The sequence below is a fragment of the Sinocyclocheilus anshuiensis genome, unplaced genomic scaffold, assembly GCF_001515605.1.
Source record: "Sinocyclocheilus anshuiensis isolate Anshui unplaced genomic scaffold, SAMN03320099.WGS_v1.1 scaffold928, whole genome shotgun sequence".
Classification (NCBI taxonomy): domain Eukaryota; kingdom Metazoa; phylum Chordata; class Actinopteri; order Cypriniformes; family Cyprinidae; genus Sinocyclocheilus; species Sinocyclocheilus anshuiensis.
In genome coordinates, this window is record NW_015552531.1 from 2,699,049 (window position 1) to 2,719,241 (window position 20,193).

A 20,193-nucleotide genomic window follows, 5' to 3' on the forward strand; every position below is an offset into this window, starting at 1 on the left:
CGCCTTCGCAGCGGATCAAGCTGAACCAGCGACCCTCTGCTCGACTGATTCACCGCTTCTCCGCCGCCTTCAGCATCGCAGCATCAGCGGTCCCAGCTGATCCGCTGCTGCCATCCGGCGAGCCTAAAATAGCTTATTTCTAGGTAAGTTCTAAAAGAGCAAAATTTCTAGCGACGTTGTTGCAAATGTCGCGCTGCGAGTGTGGCTCATGTGGTCTGAGCTTTCGCATGCCGGCACTGTACCCGCGTGCTTGCTCTCCCCGCTGTGCTTTGATCCGCCGCAGAAGGGCAGTGTGCTGTGTGCTCACTGAGACAGAATGCTGACTCAGAGCATGAATCTCGCTCTTCTCCGCTCGCAAACCGCCTTCAATGAGGCAGCTCGCGGGGATGAGTGATCAGGCATGAGTGATTTAACGCCGGCAAGCCCCCGCATGCATCACTCTCGGCGCAGCTCTTTGATCCACCAGTGTGTTTACATGTGAGGATCGGAGCAGAAAGCTGTCACCAATGATTCAATATCGCTGACAGCTTCGTATTTGAATGCGCCTCTCGCTGGGCCACGCCCACGCTGAGGCTGCGCTCGCTGAGACAGATCGCTCTCACGAGAGTTCATGTCTCGCTCTGCTTTGCTCGCGGCTCGTCTTCTTCAATGAAGGTGGCCCCGACCCTCCCCTCGTCCGCCACGAGAGGATCTGAGAGAATGCGCACAGCACTTTTGATCTGCCTGAGTGTTTAAACATAAAGATCATCAGTACTCCTCTTCTATGAGTGGTTTGATCTTTTTAGGCGGATTAAAAGGGAATGCTGTCACTAATGATTATTATCACTGACAGCTTCAAATTGGACGCGTCTGGGCCACACCCATGCTGAGGCAGCACGCACGGGGGCTGACTGCTCTCGCTATGAGAGCATTAAGTCTAGCGAAGCATTTTTTTAAAGCATTTTCAAAAGAGAGCAAAATTCCTCTTTTGAGTGTGGGGTCCCCATACGGTGACCAGCCGCTCGAATTAATCCAACCCCTTGTCACGCGGGTTGAGGCCTGGCAGGCCATCCCCAGAGTGCCAGACTGGGTTTTGGGGATAATAAAACGAGGTTACTCACTGCAATTTGCACGAAGACCCCCGCGATTCAGCAGCATGGTTCCCACCTCGGTTAGAGCAAAGACGCGCACGTCCTGCGCTCCGAGGTGATGAATTTGCTGGCAATAGGAGCCGTAGAAACGGTTTCCCCAGCTCAAAGCGAGTTCTACAGCCGCTATTTTCCTCGTCCCCAAAAAGGATGGCAATGGTCGCCCATCCTCGATCTCAGGCACCTGAACCAAGCCCTTCATGAAACGGCTGTTCAGGATGATTACATTGAAACAGATCCTCTCGCAAGTGTGCCCAGGGGACTGGTTCTTTTTGCTGGATCTGAAAGACGCATACTTTCACATCCAGATAGCCCCCCCCTGCAGACGATTCTTGAGATTCGCCTTCAAGGGAGTGGCATATCAATACACGGTCCTTGCCTTTGTACTTTCCCAAGCTCATCGCACTTTTAAGAAGTGCATGGATGCGGCTCTTTCCCCACTAAAACTGATGGGAATCTGCATTTTGAATTACCTCAATGACTGGCTCATCTTGGCCCAGTCGGAGGATGAGCTACTATTTCACACAGATGGGAATCCGCATTTTGAATTACCTCAATGAACTCAATGAATGGTTCATCTTGGCCCAGTCGGAGGATGAGCTACTATTTCACAGATCCTTCTTCCTCAGCCACTTAGAATGCCTGGGACTCAGGGTCAATTTTGCCAAGAGCAAGCTGTCCCCCAGCCAACGGATCTCGTTCCTGGGAACAGTTCTCGACTCAGCCCGAATGAGGGCAGTAGTCACACCAGAACGTGCACTAGCTATTCAGCAGCTCGTGGCCTCATTTAAAGTTGGAATCCCTCGCCCTCTCAAGGCATTTCAGAAGATGCTGGGCCTCATGGCCTCTGCATCTCCGGTACTTGGCTCTAGCCCCTGAGTCTGCTCCAGTGTCGGCTCCAGCCCCTGAGTTCGCTCCAGTGCCGGCTCCTCGAAAGCGCCTTGCTGTGCCTGCTCCTCCAGAGCACCCTCCAGTGCCAGCTCCTCGTAAGTGCTTTGTCTCTGTTTAGTTCCTGTTTGCCCCTATTTGGTTCAGTTCCTGTCCTCATTTAGTTAATCATCGTTTATTCTGTTCACCTGTATTGATTGAGTTCCTCACCTGTTTCAGTTCTCCCTAATTACGTTCCATGTGTTTGTATACCCTGTGTTTTCCTGTTTCCCTGTCTTACTTTAAAGTTACGTTGTGGTGTTTATTCCTATGTCCGTCAGTGTTAAACTCTTGGATTGATCATTAAAGACTCACCTTTGGATTACCCCGTCGCTGTATGCCTCATCTAACCCACATCGTGACAATTAGAGGTGTTTTTTTTTTTTTTTTTTATTTGATATTGTTTAGACACAATATTTGTTAAATGTCATTCATATTTTGACATTTAAATTACTTAATGTGAATTGTTTAAAATGTAAAAAAAAGTATAAAAAAAAAATCCTATCAATGACAAAAATCAATTAACTGAGTCGTTAATGGTGCTTTTAAAGCAAAAATTACGACTTTCTTTCTTTCTTTCTTTCTTTGTTTCTTAGTTCAAGCACTTAACTTCATGCTTGACATGCTAAATACATGGATACCACCATTAGCCGGTAACAGGCCGGTGTCCTGACATGAAGTTGAGTGACAAGGGCAACCCTTCAGTACTGAATGTGTGACTGAACACCAAGTTAGACAACCTCAGACTTCTCATCCTGGTCTGAAACGGTCACCTGAGAGAGATGGAAGGGTTCGCTCAGCCATCAGATCGCATGACCTATTGTTTGTTCTGTGGGGGATACAGCTGGTTTCCCCTGAGGGGCTGCAATAGGATACTCTCTACTTGAGCTGATCAGTGCAAATGAAACCATCAGTGTACAAAATGGGGACAACACAACACAAGAACAATATATTTATGAGATGTCAAGTACATTGCTATTTTAATATTTTATAAAAATCTGGTTTATTTCTGTGATGGCAATGCTAAATTGTTTAGCAGACATTACTCCAGTCTTCAGTGTCACTTGATCCTTCAGAAATCATTCTAATATGCTGATTTGCTGCATAATTATAATATTATACATTTTGAGCCACTAAAATTAGTAATTATCTTCATATTATTGCTGGTATAACATATAGATAACATATTTATTAGTGTTTTAAAGGTTAACTTTAAGTGAGTATTAGAAGACAGCAATGGTAATATAAGTGCAAAAATTAGAGGAGTAAGCAAGCATTCACAATTAAATATTGATTATTGCCCTATAAATTAAGAAAAATCTTCAATAGCAATATATTGTGAATCCCTAATAAAGAGCATATCATTCCCTTTGCATTCAGCAATGACTTGCCTGAAACCTTCCTGATCATCTTCTCCAGCTCATCTGTAAGGATGGAGAGATCAGATGAAAGAGAGGAGCTTATTAGGCGAGAGGGTGACAGCACACTTGGTATGCATGAGAACGGCGAGAGTAACCTTTTATCAATCAGCTTTCATCACTGACCAGCCCTATTGAGGGAACACGAAGCAGGTGGTCAGCAACATTTTTCCTTTTTTTTATTTTACCGGCTTATTGCTGCAGCAGCTAAACCTCTGAAGCCCCTGCTTTTATGATGCTTAGATTGATTTAGTTAAACGCAATACCATCTCTCATTTACTCTGACCATAGACAGGCAGGTCATTTAGCTGTATGCTGTCAATAGTGTCCTTTCAATAAATAGTGAATATCTGGTACCGCTAAAAGGGCTTGAGAAGTTTTGGCTGCCGAAATGCTCTGGCATCCCTCTTTCCTTTAATACACACGGCCTCTCCGGGTCTCCATTGTATTTAAACATGTTCCGGCACAGCGCTTTAGATAAATCGTTCTGTCTCTCTCAGGAACACTGACTTCCAGGCTTGTATTGATGTGGAACAGACAGTGAAAGTTCTCAGGCTTTTCAGTGCGCTGAGGGATGGGAGGGAGGGGGAGGAAGAATGGTGTAGAGAGGCATTTAGCGTTTCACCCCAAAGGCACTCGAAATTCTCGCCCGGTCTTTGAGGTGTCGGGCACAAATAGTCCTGCGAAAAGGGGCAGATGGGAGAGCGATTGGAGGGACACTCGGTTTGGCAGTCTGGCTGGTGGGTGGGACTTTCAGAGATGAAATGTTGCATAAATAATGCCAGAGGGGGGCGCTGGGTCCTCTGTTGCCATGGAGACCTTTGTGGCTGACTGAGCCAGTGTTGTGCGCGAGGCGCTTGGAAGCTGCGGCTGGCAGACCGGCCGCGCCTGTAATGAGTTGAGGAATTTCTCTAATGGGAAGAGCTAAGTGGAAGGATGGTCGACGGGTTGGCTTTACACTGATCTCTGCGACCAGTTGCTCAGGTGTGTGGTGTGAGACGAGGTACGGCTATTTTGTCCTGATTTGTGCCGGGAAAGGAAGGAAGAAAATGTTTGTGATTTAAAGATTGAGTTTGAAGTTTCTGAACTTTAACTGGATTATATGTATGCTTTGCTAATTAGTGATATCCGGTTAAGATGTTCATGCAAGTTGTTTTTTTCTTTTCCTTTTAGACATCTGTTGTGTTTCTCATTAGGTATGGTATAATACAGCAAAACAACCCTATTCATTGGCGCTAATTCTCATTGATTGGATTTCCAGCCTTACTTATACTGGTTTTTATTGGTAGATTTCAGTCACACTTAACTGTCAGTTCTCATTATGTTATTTTTAAAATTTGAATTATGCATTAGTTTGCATGTAAAGGATTTTCTTGCAGTTATTTTCTTTTAACTCTGATCAACAGGTGCTGCTGGTTTATCTTCATTATTAGTGGTTTGCGACAATAATTCACCTTGTTTGATAGTGTTACTGCTCCAGAATATCTGATCAGAGGATTAATATATTAACATCTGAATTATTTTTAATGAACTTTTTTCCAAGACGTTTGAGTTCCCCTAAGAAATTTTGCCCTCGCAAAGTTTCTTAGGGGAACTCAAAGTTTCTCTGAGAATTTGCTTGCACAACTTTCTCTGTCTCAAGACGTTTGCGTTCTCTCAGAAAGCTTCAGAGAGAAAGAGAGAGAGTGCAAAAGTTGAACGAGTGAAAGCAAAGTTTGTCAAGGCAATGCAAAATGTTTACGAGAAAAATGCAAAAGCGCAGCATTATTTATAAGTCTTCCTCTTATTTTTATCCTCTTAAGAATTTTTTTTCATCACCATGTCATTTTAATGCTTTGTATATTTGTGAATGTTTTTCATTGATGATGCAAAACACAGAGTTTCTAATTGATTGATTAATACAGCCAGATTGAACTGATTTAAGCTAATGAACAAACTACCAACTCAACTGTTTTTGAATTTTAAATAAGAGACATAAGACATAACAATGTCTCTGTGCTTATATACCCGCATGTAATGTGACGGGAGGGAAAGCAAAACTAATTTTATGACACAATCTTTAGAAAGCATAGTTGCCAAGTGTTGCACATTACAATCGTAGCAATATTCACAATGTTGCTTTATCGCCGATAAAATGTATTGTTATTATTCAATATATTGCTCAGACTAATCTGAAAAGAGCTCTGTTAAATGGAGAGCACATCCATGCAAAGGCATCTTTCTTTGGATTTAATTACTTACAGTAGGGTGTATCTCTCTGTGGGCAGGATACATTCCACAGTCCATATCCTCTTTTAATGTGTCAGTGTCCTGAACTGCACAAATGTGAGAAGCGAAAAATCTGATGGGAGAAGTGTGAATGGTGTGAGAAAGAGAGAGTTGAGAGAGCAAGACGGAGAGGAAAGCAGTTTAATTTATTGCACTTCTGTGGTTTGCTGGCTTGTTTGTTGGCTTAGAGCTGGTTGGTTGTGATTAAGTGCGGATGAAGAGGGGTGTTTTGGAATTGAAAATGGATAAAAATGGATAAATTGTTGTTTTGGTGTCTGGAAATAGGGCCTGGCTGGACACACCATCATTTGATTCAGTCCACAAATGGCTTTCAGAGCTGGATCAATAAACTCTCCAATTGTACAACCCTCGTATGCATGTGGTTACGGATCAGACCCCCATCGACCCTCCTGCCCAGCTGTAATTAAAACAGGTACCGGTGACAAGAACTCCTGCTGTGGAGCGTCTGATTGTTTTCTGAGTTCGAATTTTATCTCCATTTCCCTGTTCTGGACTGTTTCTCAACCCTGATGTGCTGGAATAAAAACACTTTGGGGTCTCGTGCAGGTCTTTTGTCCTTCTCTTAAGGCTTCTCGTTGGAGGAAACACTGTTTCCTGGTGCCGGGCTTCAGGCTCTAATCTTGGCTGCCTGGAGGGGGCAGCTTGGGGCTGGCTGTCTAAGTGATTATATGTGCCGTCCGGTTATGGAATAGGCCTTTATTGGTGCTGATGGTGCACTTTCTGTCCCAGCTGGGGCGTTAGTGGTGATTATCATCTCTCAGGGCCAGCCGGAGGTCTGCCTGTTTGATTTATAGCTGGCGGGCACACTGCTCCACAAATTCTACAGAAGTTTCTCTATGGGACGAGAGTTTAATCTAATCTAAAATAAGTTTGTAACTCAATATAATTATAGGAGAGAACAAAATGTGCCCTCTATAGGAATTTTTTTAATGACATATTGAATGTAATTAGTGGTTCTTGCTTTAGGCTTTATTGGATTAGGCATATGAACAAACCTCTAACTCTAAGTACTAGTGTGTTACCTCAGATTGTCCAGAAGAAGATATTTTACTTTTCTAAATGATCAGATGTACAATTTTTACCTAGTGGATAATAAAACAGACAAACAGATCCCATAGACCTACATTGAAGGAGGAACGTGAGCCAAATCTAGAGACCCGAATGGATTAAACAACATGCTGAAACGTCTTGATTCTGATTATTCTTGATTCAATTAGATTCTGATCTCAATTTGATTCGATATGAGTTCATTTGAATCGATTCATTCACTATATCAGGTACAGTACATGTTAATTTTTCTAAAGGAAACAAATCTCTCTCAACTGAAGATGTAAAATAAATAGGGAATCCTGTCAGTTGGTACATTACTATAATATTAAAGGTTAATATTAACAACGGAGTCCAAACTATTAAATTCAGTTGCTGTTTATTGTTAGATATAATAATCAAAACTCAAAAAACACTCAAGTTTTCTTTCCAAACAAACATTTAAATTGCGCATGAGGCTGTTTTTATATTTAATATTAAATATGGTTCTACTCCAGTACATTGTTGATATATAAACATATAAATGGTGACTTTGATAAAAACTTTTTTTCATGAAAGATTTATTCAAAAATATATTAAATAATACTAACAGATTAAGTAAAATATAATGAATATGCAATATATTGTATATATTTAGCAAAATACTTTCCTGAGGTAAATGTAACATTTATGTGACATTGTTTACATACAAGCTCTTTATTGCCATCTTTCCGTGGTTGAAAACACTGATTGAGCAATTACTTGAGACATGATACATTTGAGTAAGTTTTGTTGTTTATTTCAAAATACCTTCTAATGTTCATTCATGTTTATTTCACTTGAACTGAGGCGACTACAACGATCTGTCACACCACATTAAAGAACGTTAAAACAACATTTATTGTTCGAGTTCCCTGAGAATTTGAAATCTGAGACTGTTTCTTATGAAAATTAACAAAAAACAAGCTTAATGTGATTATTGAATGGCAAGCACACTACAAATAATGTTTAGTGAAGTTTTGTTCATGCATCAACAGACAACAAAATAGACTAAAAGACTTAAAGACTTAAAAGACTTAAGGATTTAAGAATCGATATCAATATTGTTAAAATAAAGATTAATCAATATTATCCATCCAGCCCAACCAACAACTATGATAGCAAAATGCAAAAACAGTAAGAACACATTAGAAGCCACATTAGAAAATGCATAGCAACACGGTAAAACACTCAGAGCACATTAACAAACACATAAGAACGCTTTAGCATACCAATAGCAACTTTTGCACAATTAAATACCACTTATATTTTTCTCAGAAAATGGACAACATTAGTTCAGCTGTTACTGTCAGCTGTGTACAGTTTTAATAAGAATGTTGTATTTCAGTAATCTTCACATGTTTGTAGTACAAGCGATGTAGAGTAATGGCGCTTAAGGAAATTTGTTAACTGACCATCTCTCTTTCTCTTTTTCTCAGGAACTGCAGTTTGAAAGATTAACTCGAGAGCTGGAGGCGGAACGTCAGATAGTGGCTACTCAGCTGGAGCGATGCAAACTGGGATCTGAGACAGGTGGCAGCATGAGCAGTATCAGGTAATGCTAATGCACTGTGTGGGAGTGTGCAGGGGCTATCTAATGCTTCAACAAGTCTGTATAATGAGACCATGCTGCCTGAAGGATGTAATTGTATGGTTAAAGAAACTCTGACAATATTCTTGACTTCTTTGTGCAGGGGTCAGAGTGGAGTTCATGCAATTTCAGCTCATAATGTGATTTACATACAGCACCGGGAATTTGTATATGAAAGAGAGAGTGTACATGAGTGCGTGGGTCCACATGTTGGTGGATTTCCATCTGCGGATCTAAATGCTAATGTTTTTGTCTAGATGTGTACATGTGATTCTGTCACATGAGGTCTCATGGGTTAAATATGTGTGTGTGCATTTGTGAATTGAGATACTTTGTACTTTCTTTAAAAAAAATGCATGCATAAATTAATCTAAGGGGAACCAGTTTCCTCTTAAGTGACTGTCACATTAGCTTCCTCAACATTCAATAGCAATTAACATCATTTAGCTTTAGTTAACATTCCTCACACTTGTTAATTATGTGCATCTCTTGGAGGCTTGACCTTCCAGGAATCTGGTGTTGAGAGTTTCTTGGTTTTATTGAAAGAGGAAGGGAAGCGAAACAGTGGAGGATGAAGATGTTTGACTGTTGAGAATTTCACATCAGTAGGACAATGTGTGCATGTAACTGTGCAAAACTAAGAGAAGGTAACTTGTCCTTAATTTTTACCACACATTTTTACTCCCTATTCACAATGTCTTTTATGAAAGGAATCAGTCTTTATCCGGTCCGAAGAAACGGCAGGGCAAGAAAGAAATGAAGTCCTGCTGCGCTCAGAGCCTCAAGGTTTCCATTGAGAGCTTGTGCGGGAAGGAAGCCATGATGTTACTCTGCTACATAATATTGATTTAGCCTTTTAATTTGCCATAAGTGAACCGTTCCACAATAGCTGATTCAGATTTTCGTTCAGCTGATCGTTCCAGAGGCCTTCTGTGAAAAACACTTATTCAAACCTGCTCTCTCATGGTGTTGCTCTGTTTGTGGTTTAGGTTACGATTGACTTGTCCACAATAAATGCAATTCTTAATCAGTAGCGCTTTCTATGAAGCTGTGCTGTGCTCGAGTCCTCCTGCGATATTCCTACCTACGCGAGGAAACCGTAATCATGACGGTTGGTCAAAATGAAAATCTGTCTTCTCATATACAAGCTACATATACAAGTCAGTAGGCATTAAGAAAATGAAGCCTTTTTGGATTATATTTTCATGACCTTTCTGTATTTTTTTTTTTCTCCTGCATTTTTACCATCATGTGTCTGGATGTTTTAATTTCATCCCTTCACTCCCACCCCCAGTGTTTATTTTCCTTTTATTGCGGAATATTTTACAGTATTTTATTAAATAAATCAGGATAAATTAAATGCAGCACAACAAATATTATTTAATTACTTTAGCATTATTTTTGTATTATATTACAAAAAACTCTGTATTGTATATTTAAAAAATCTTATACAAAAACTTTTACGGTCCCACAAATACACCTCATTCATTTATTATGATTTATTTTGTTAGATTCACCCAATAATCATTTTACATAAATAATAGTAACCACTGCTAGTAACCTTTATTAAAAAAAAAAAAAAACAGTATATTGCATGTTTAGTACCAAATTTTGTGTATTACGTATCATTCTGTTTAATGCATATTAACATGGCTACAATTATTTATGAAATGATAACAGACAGTATGTTAAATGTCATTATGAATGCTTTTATATTCCATATATAAACAGCAAGTGTTACGGTTTTGTCTTCAATCTTTAGTTGTGTGTGTATATGATGTGTATGTGTTTCTTCCATCTGGTACATATTGTTGGGTTTGATATTTGAGCCAGAGAGACACGAAGCCAGTGTCTGCTAGCAATGACTTATCAGTCTGACAGTTTGACAGTAGACTATTACAGTAGACTGGCCTTGATTGTCAAATGAGTCTCCTGGGAATTCTGGGTAGAGTTGATAAAGAGGCTCTCGGCTCACAGGGAAGGTGCATGCTTGCATTGACACATCGAAAAAGCCAAAAAAAAAGTACAGTTCAAGTTGTGGTAGACTGACAGTTTGGAAGCCCGAACAGACTGGAGATGCTATTACAGTAGACTGGCCTTGATTGTCAAATGAGTCTCCTGGGAATTCTGGGTAGAGTTGATAAAGAGGCTCTCGGCTCACAGGGAAGGTGCATGCTTGCATTGACACATCGAAAAAGCCAAAAAAAAAGTACAGTTCAAGTTGTGGTAGACTGAACCCTGAGTAGTTTCTGGATGGACTTTAAGATGGTTATTTTCTGAGCGTGAACTAATCTGAAATGTGTCTGCTAAAATTTTCATAGAGCGTAAAAATGCAAATGAGACATTTTCAACTGTAAACATGGCACACATGTCTTGTATAATTGGAAGCCTCATGGCCAAAAACCAATTTAAACCGGGTGCACATTTAATTTCTCTTTTTGCTTGTGTTTTTCTATGTTTTCAGTGGCATCACACAGAGTTGAGTAAATATTGAGCGTGATTCATGTGTGTTAATGTGTTACTGCTGTAAATCCAGTCACTCTCTGGCACTGAATCTGTCTGGTTCACTGCTGTCTGGAACACGTCCTACCCAATAATGTGATTACACACAAACACAGACCCAGTCACTTTTCCTCCTTCTGTAACTGAATCTGTCTGGTTCACTGCTGTCTGGAACACGTCCTACCCAATAACGTGATTACACACAAACACAGACCCAGTCACTTTTCCTCCTTCTGTGGTGTCATGTTTTCCTCTATTTTGGTTTGGTGGGAAGTTGATGTGTTTTTAACAGGCTCACAGGTAAATTTCATTAAACGTTCAGCACACGTCTATCACGGCTATCTCATCTCTTTCAGGTCGGATGGTAAAATATTCTGAGTGAATAACCTTTAGTCTTTATTCTGTCAGGAGACATCGCTTCCGTTTGACAGTCAATCTCCTGATGCTGAGCGTTTGGAAATAACTTTAAGGAGAGATAGCAGACATCAGGAAGTGAGATAGGCCTGCTTCTCTCAATCAACTGCTGCTTCCCATCAGCTCTCCATTCGGGCATTTTCGACAGACCCCAACTACATTTATATAGTAGGTACCTTTACATGTTTGACTCGAAGATCCTCCACATTCTAGACAATATTTAAAGCCCCAATACGATATTCTGTACTTCTGATGTAAAGCCATCTTTTTATCTGTCATAGGCATATTTATAGAACACATCATTTTCGGGAATCTTAGGCATGTTCTAAATAAATATGTGTGAGACTAGCCAACATTAAACACATTTATGACACACAAGAATGCTGTCTAGGTAGGCATCTCAAAATTTTAAAATTTGCCTTGGTTTACCCTGGATCTTAAAGATGTCTTCATTCAAAACGGGCATCACTTGGATTAGTTGTTTGACTGCTTTCAGTATTAGAATTTGGGTAATTTATAGTGCACAGATGTTAGTATGGAGAAGATATGAACATCCTCAATATTAATATTAAATGTTGCATATGTGTGTTGATGCAGTGGCTCTGTGTCTATAGCCCCCTTTCCTTTCTTTCTCTTCCTCCATCTTTTTTTCTCAGTGCCTGGGGAACAGCAGGCAGTGTTTAGTGAAAGGTCATCGCTGAATAACATGTCTGACTGTGTGTTCTCTATGTGGCCGATTCCCCCAAAGGTCTCAGCTCTCTGTGCATTTCCATTTTTCACCCAAAATTCCTCTCACTCACTGCATATTAAAGTCAGCTGGAGGCTTTCAGACAAATGTAAATCTGTGTGCTTTAAGGTGCAGAGATCATTAATTACTCACCCTCATGTCGTTTCAAACCCGTAAGTCCTTCGTTCATCTTCGGAACACAAATTAAGATATTTTTGATGGAATCTGAGAGCTGTCTGACCCTGCATAGACAGCAACGCAACTGAAATGTTCCCAAGTCCAGAAACGTAGCAAGGAGATCTGTAAAATAATCCATGTGACATCAGGGGTTCAACCATAATTTTATGAAGCTACAAGAATAATTTTTGTGCGCAAAAGAAAAAAACAACAACTTTATTGTTGAATAAATAACGACTTTATTCAACAATTCGTCACCCTGTAGCGCCATTTTGGAGAGTATCCAGAGACGAATTGTTAAATAAAGTCGTTATTTTTTGTCTCTTTTGTGCACAAAAATTATTCTCGTAGCTTCGTAAAATTATGGTTGAACCCCTGATGTCACATGGATTATTTTACAGATCTCCTTGCTACGTTTCTGGACTTGGGAACATTTCAGTTGCGTTGCTGTCTATCCATCAAAAATATCTTAATTTGTGTTCCGAAGATGAACGAAGGTCTTACGGGTTTGAAACAACATGAGGGTGAGTAATGAATGACAGAATTTTCATTTTTGGGTGAACTAACCCTTTAAGGCCTGTTTCCACCTCAAAGTTAAAAGTACAACACGTAATTGTCAAATCGATTTAACATAAGAAATAGTTGCAAATGTGAAAAATAGTCACAGTTGTGAGGGGGAAAAAAAGTCACTGATTTTGAATTGTGAGATTTAACATCATAAATATATGAAATGGAGTCATGGTTTGGTGAAATTCACATACATTGTGACACTGTAAAGGTACAGTTTACTTGCTTACTAATGGATCCTCTGCAGTGAATGGATACCGTCAGAATATGAGTCCAAACAGTTGAGATCACAGTCTTGTGAAGTGAAAAGCTGTGTGTTTGTACAAAACAAATCCATCATTAAAGCATTTTAACCTTCAACTGTTGCTTCTGGCCAAAATACCAATCCATAATCCATAATAATGCTTCCTCCAGTCCATCCCCTGTTGTCCTCTCAGATCACTGGCATATTTGTTTAGAACTGTTTTGGACTGTTTTCACTTGTAAATGCTGTTTGATCTGTGCATATTTCTCTCCTGATTCAGACAAGACTATCTTTTTATTGGAGAAAGCAATATCATGGGTATAGGGGTTTGAAGTTAAAAATGTCTTGATGGATTTGTTGATTACAAACATGCAGCTTTTCACTTCATAATATGTTAATTGATGGACTGGTGTTGTGTGGATTATTGTGATGTTTTTACCAGTGTTATGGAATTTTGAAAGTTATCACTTTAAATGGTGAGAAATAAAGACTCTGAAAGCAACTGTATCTAAGAAACAGAAGATTTATTCTTGCAAGAAGGTCAAACAGTCATACAGTGCATCTGCAGAGTGTGTGAAAAAAGACAATCCTTCGTCCAAATCTTTTATGCTCCAAACCAGTGGTTTTAAATTACAGTCCTCGTGACCTCCCCGCTCATGGCCACAATTTAACTACAACATAGAAACAGATTCTTAATATGTGGCCACAATATTCTATTATTTTCTTGCACGTGTCATGTGCGGGGCTTTATAATAAACTCAATTACCTTTTTTATAGAGATCACCTTGGTCTGTGTACATTTGCAGAGACTATCCATTAGTATGAAGACAACCAGCTTAATTTCTCAATGTGCAAAGAAGCACTTAATATTATCTTTTTACAAACTCACACCAGAAAGCTTTTATATTTATAGAAGCGGTTACCTTTGCATTAATGAAGCTCTTCTTAAATTTACTCCTTCGCTGCAGAGCATATTTAACCTCTTGTTTGTTTGTGTTTGTAGACGGTTAGCTCCATTCAGCATCTTTCCCGCTGAACATCTGCTTGTCCCAGTTAGGTGTGCGGTGTGTGTGTGTGCATGCGGGTGGGCCGCTTCAGGTCTCTCTTCTCTAAACGGCTGCTGTAACCTACAGAGAGGACATTAAGGCAAAGCTCTTTCACACTATTTCTGCTAGTTCCTTTCTATTCTATGCTATATTTTTAGAGCCGCAACTTCCGTAGCTCTCGGGCTGAAGGCAATGTGTTATTATTCAAATTGGATAATAGGTTGCCAGTCAGTGCTTCAGCGAATAATGTACCGTGGTGAATTGCTTCGCCTGAAAACATGACTGTCCATTTTGCTTCAACTGAAGTTCTGCACATATCTTTTAAACGGCAGAGGTTGTGCATAAAGTGTAAGCTGGTGGAAGTCATTATCCTAAAGACCATGTGACTACAAACAGGAGTAAATTGGAGGGAAAAATTGAATTTTCGGGAGATTTCTTTGAATGTTATTTTGTAAAAATTGTAGTCTCATTTTCGGATCAAGGATGTCAAGATATACTTATGTTAGCACCTCTGTGCAATGGCAGTAATACTAAACTTGTCAAGAATCAATGGTGGGAATGAATTGAAATTTTGAAGTTTGTTCAGATTCTTTACTGTTGTGGTATTGTGATTACATACTATTGGTTAGAATTTGTCCAGACTGAAGCGATGGATGCCATTACCACTGGGAAAATGCACACTGGAAGGACGTTTTGAAGGTTTTAATTCATGATGCCATAATAAGCCTCTTAGAGCCTGTGCGCACAAGGGACCGGGATGACTGAACAGAATTACCCACACTTAATAGAATGACATTATGAGAAAAATTATATCATCAGAGCCCTTCCAATATAACCAAGCATTGATTTTCAATTAACTTATCGGTAAGCCCCTCCCCTCGAACACAGATGAGCCAATGGCAGTTGAGTAACAGTTGCACGGGGACCGGAACTCGAACATCTTTAGGTTTCAGTGCCATAGAGAAACATTGGAAGATCCGAAGCTTTCATCGGTTTGATAGTGTTTATGCTACAAAAATGGCAAAACCATGTGCCTGGGATACTTGTAACACTGATTCCAGGTATCCTGAGGGGATGGGCAATGGAATTTATTTTATTCCATTTCCTAAACCCAAATAAAATGTCCCTAAGCGTTCAACCCCAATCCCAATGAAGACGAAAACGTTCATTTTCTGGTTTTCATACTCCCATTAAGTTACCATTTTCATCTGCTCAAGCAAGAATGTTAATGTCATTTTGTGCTTCAGCAAGGTATCTCTGGCTAAAGCTAACATTAAAGTTAGTGAATCCATGCTAATGTACAAACCTAAATAGCTAACTGTTCTCACTACATATACAGTGTAGTTCAAAAACACAGTACATGTAGTAGGTCAAAAACTTAAAAGAAGGTCTGCATTTCAGTGCCTTTCCATATTAAACTGGTTAAATGTACATTAATTTAATCTTATCCTGTGGTACGTGAATCGTGGATGTTGTCATCTGTGATCGTGACAACCGTAACATGAGGCTTCTCCCTCTTGCATTGTGATCTGTAAACCCTCGCTTCCAAATTAATCTTGTTACCCACCATATTTATTTTTAAAATCTTTATATCCCTCCATTGCATATTTAAGTCCCACTTGAATGGTGGTCCTTCTGTGTCCAAAATTTATCAAAAAAATCTTGGGACAAGGTTTTCACACTGACAGCTGTCATTGTAAGACAGTTAGCAAAGTTTGTTTGTCCGAGTTAGCAACAGTAACTAAGGGGGGCGGGGCTTATCGATAGGTCAATTATGCCTCAGTTATGCCTACGTCAAAAACAGACAATGACAAGGTACAGTATCTTTAGCAATTGAGCATTGAACATGCATGACATATTTAGGTTTCACTGACAGCTGTCATTGTTGTAAGACAGTTAGCAAAGTTTGTTTGTCCGAGTTAGCAACAGTAACTAAGGGGGGCGGGGCTTATCGATAGGTCAATTATGCCTCAGTTATGCCTACGTCAAAAACAGACAATGACAAGGTACAGTATCTTTAGCAATTGAGCATTGAACATGCATGACATATTTAAAAAGATTTGGAATTGATTATTGTGTAGTCTTATTAATATTATACATGCTGATTTCAGTTTTTTTTGGTACATTTTACATTATTTTCTCTCAATAAAAAGCCATTTAGAAAGAGACCAATAACAAAATGGTGATTAAAAACTATAGTGGCCAGTCACATCACCTAAGATATGCACATTTTCTTATACTGTATATGATTATTTTAAAAAGTGTTGTTTTTGGACAATTTTAATTTGTGCCCCATCAGATCACATTTTGCTTAATGTGCGATCAGTGTGGCCAATCAGTACGGTTAATCATTTATTTATTTTATTTAAAAAAAATTTAAATAACTTTAATTCAGCAAGGATGCATTAAATTAATCGTAAGTGGCAATAAAGACATTTATAATGATTTGTTTCAAATAAATGCTGTCCCATTGAACTTTTATTCATCAAAGGATCTTGAGGAAGAACAAAGTTTACAAAAAAAATATTAAGCAGCACAATTGTTTCCACTTTGATAATAATAAGAAATGTTTCTTGAGCCCCAAATAAGAATATTAGAATGATTTCTGAAGGATGATGTGACACTGAAGACTGGGGTAATAATTGCTGAAACTTCAGTTTGGCATCACAGAAATATATATATTTTTTTTTTTTAATATAATATAGAAAATAGTTATTTAAATTTTTAGTTATTAATGATTTGAATATTTTAAATGATAATTAATTATAATAACTTTATAATTACAAATATTTCACAATATTAAAATTTTTACTGTATTTTTGATCAAATAAGTGCAGCCTTGGTGACTTTAAAAAATAAAACGAAAAAAAATCTATGCTATGTAAAGTATATAGCAAAGGATTAAAAAAACTTTTAGGTTAAAAAATATTTTAACTCAAAATTCACTAATAAAATAATGCATTAATTAAATGCATAATTTCTGCTTTAATTATAATTTCTTAATATTTATTGGTAAATGTATCCATTTTCATTGAAAAGGTTCAGGGGTTTAGGTGTCTACTACTGGACATGATTAGATTCCATTACTTGGGCCAAACAAACTAGTATTGATGTGTAGATAAGGCAAACATTAATATGCAAATCTCAGGAAAAAATGCTGTAATGGAGGAAGAGGAGTGAACTTGACCTATAAATTAATGCTTTATTGTGTTTAAAACAATCATTTACATGTGATGAGAGGAAAAGAGGAAAAAATGGAAGCTAATAGATGGTTTGGTATGAAGCATTTAGAGGAAGTGTATAGTGTTTTGGTAGCAGGCTGGTTTAATAAATGACTTTCATTAGCTTGCAGTGGCCTGTGAAACACACAACATTGATTTTTCTCTTTCTTTCTTTAGGGGATCACTGGGCATATTGGTTAGAGATTGTGTTTGTGTGTGTATGGCACATGCAAGCTCTCACTGAACCATGAGGTCAGTTACGGGGCCATATGTCAGCATTTGTAAAAGCCCTCAGTGGTCAGCAGTTTCTCTGTGTACGTGGGCTCTGCAGATAATGAGAAGGGCCCAGTGTGTGTGTCATCTAATCTCCTGTGTGCGCTCCCAAGCCGCCCATCACACACGCTCAACTGCTGTTTGCCACACGCAGTCTAACACTAACTGGGCCTGTTAGGCAAATTGGGCTGCTTTGAAAGGATTCTTTATTAGGGGGTTGAACCACTGCTCAGTATGAGATTGGTTTGATGTTGATGGCTGAAGTTGTTAGTTATCTGGGGAGAAAGTGCCTTCACTTTATGTGTGTGCGCAGGTTAGGGCTGTGCAATATATAGAAATATCGCAAATGTACATATCGCAATATGCATATCGCTACAGCTTGCAATATTTGGGGCCATGAACAGTCGCATTTTTCTTCAATATCGCACAGCCCTATAACTTATTTTTACCATATTTTGGGTGCCGAATTTGTACCCAAAAGTGAGCTCATCTCCCAAAAGCTTAATTGGGGGACGTAAAAATGGCATTAAAATTAAATGAAAACAAAAAAACTATTTTAAAAACTTTTTTGTTTTTTTACTTTTACTTTAATTTAACACTAATATGATGTGTAAATAATTTAATTTAAATATCAATTGTTTTGCATTACAAAAAGTTTAATGTGCTTAATTGAAAATTTCAAAATGTTTTATTTTATTTTATTGCATTCTGTTTTGAATAAAAGAGGTACATTCATTGTGTGAAATTTGCCAGATGAGCCACAAGATTAAAATGAAGCGCTGATGCATCCCTCATGTTGTGAATAATTAAATGTATTGTATTTTTTAAAATTGTGACATTTATTATGACAGTTAAACATGTTTTCCCCTAATTTTTTAGGAATTCTTTTTAGCAACTTAAACAATATATCATTTTTATTTATTTTTTTATTTTGCATTACAAAAAGTTTAATGTGCATAATTGAAAATGTCACAATACCAAAAAGTCCCAATTATAAGCTAATTTTTTTTATGTTATGTTATTATTTTATTTTTTATTTTGAATATATGAGCAGCATTCATTGTGTGAAATTTGTCAACTCAACCCTAATGAACCTTCAGATAAACTGAAGTGCTCATTGGTTCCTTATGTTGTGAAAAAGTAATTGTATTGAATCACATTGGACATTTATTATTGTGTCTTCAAGTTCAGTTCCACAGTGAACTAAAACAACAGATTTGATGAGGTCAGCGAATTGCTCTGATCAATGCGTAGAACTCGGTTGGCCGCACTAATTGGGAACAGCGTGTAATATACTAGAGAAATGATTCATTAAAGACAATGATTCCTGTAAGGTCAGAGACTTCAGCAGCAGTTCTGAATCTAACACTTGCTTGAATTAGCATATACAGTAGACTGACACGTTAGAGAAGTTCGGCACATCAAAGGTTGAAGTTTGTCTTGCACACAGAAAGATTAATGAAGTTAATGAGAGCCATTATGATCCTGTTGAACAAACGTCCCATAAGACATTTTTGATGAGTTAATTGAGTTCTAATAGTGTGCTTGCTACACAGGAGCTCCCTCCTCTATTAGTGCTGCTGTTTACCCAGCCAGCTTGAGCTCAGGCCTTTACAGATTTCATAATCAAATTATTCTCCAGTCTCTCACACATCTATCTATCTATCTATCTATCTATCTATCTATCTAATCTGTCTGTCTGTCTGTCTGTCTGTCTGTCTGTCTGAACTGTCTAAGCAACTGCATTGTGGATGGCTTACGCTACATTTTAAGCTGTGATAGGAAAAATAATTTTAATGTAGTAAAATTGACACTTAACCTTGAATGAGGTAAATGACATTTAGGACCTTTTCTGTCCTGTTCCGTCTACAGCATAATTACACTTAAATCAGTGTTAATTAGCTGACCTTGTATAAAGACCTGAGAGATGGTGAGGGATTGAAGACAGAAGATTGAGTTATAGAAGAAGGCTTCTTAAAGAATAAAGTATAGTTGATAGAAGTAGATGAAGAGAGACTGCAGCGGCCTCTGGCTGCTACTGGACTTTACATTCACACTGATGTGGTGACATTTGGCAGCTGCTTTGATTGTGCTCTCTAAAGAGAATGATAGCCTCTGTCCACCTGCCGGATCAGCGGTCAAACACATTCACAAACTCTGCTTTCCTTCAAACGCCTTTCAAACAAGAAAATGACTGGTGAGTTTAATGATTTTTATGCACACGGGCTCAAGCGAAGGGAGATGTGCCTGCATGACTGCACTCATACAGAATAGAGCAAACACGCATAATTCTTGTACACTGAGGCGTGAGTGAGTGGAATTGACCTTCTATGTCCATTTATTTGGCTGAGGGAATCCATTTAGCATCCTAATACTGGAGATTATATTTAATTAGATTTTTATTCAATTAATTATATGATATAGTTATTAATTAAAATCTCTTTATACGGAATTTACGTACAGTTTAAGGCGCATGTTTTTTTTTTTTTTTATATATATAGTTAATTATATTAACATTAATTAAAAGCCCTATTAAAATTGTGATCATGCTGTTTTATTATCATTGATATGGTTTTATAGTTTTTTTATAGTTAATTTGTTTAAT

At 38.4% G+C, this 20,193-nt stretch overlaps 1 protein-coding gene across 1 annotated transcript in view; it reads left to right on the forward strand.

Annotated features, from left to right (window-relative positions):
* LOC107663619 (catenin delta-2-like) overlaps positions 1 to 8,992 on the forward strand; it is an 89,954-nt gene extending 80,962 nt beyond the window's left edge. Inside the window, exons 3-5 of the mRNA XM_016453851.1 lie at positions 8,266 to 8,381; positions 8,521 to 8,618; positions 8,913 to 8,992. Coding sequence (XP_016309337.1) covers positions 8,266 to 8,381; positions 8,521 to 8,618; positions 8,913 to 8,992 — 294 coding nt within the window. The remainder of the gene's footprint in view (positions 1 to 8,265; positions 8,382 to 8,520; positions 8,619 to 8,912) is intronic.
* The last annotated feature ends 11,201 nt before the right edge of the window (positions 8,993 to 20,193 follow it).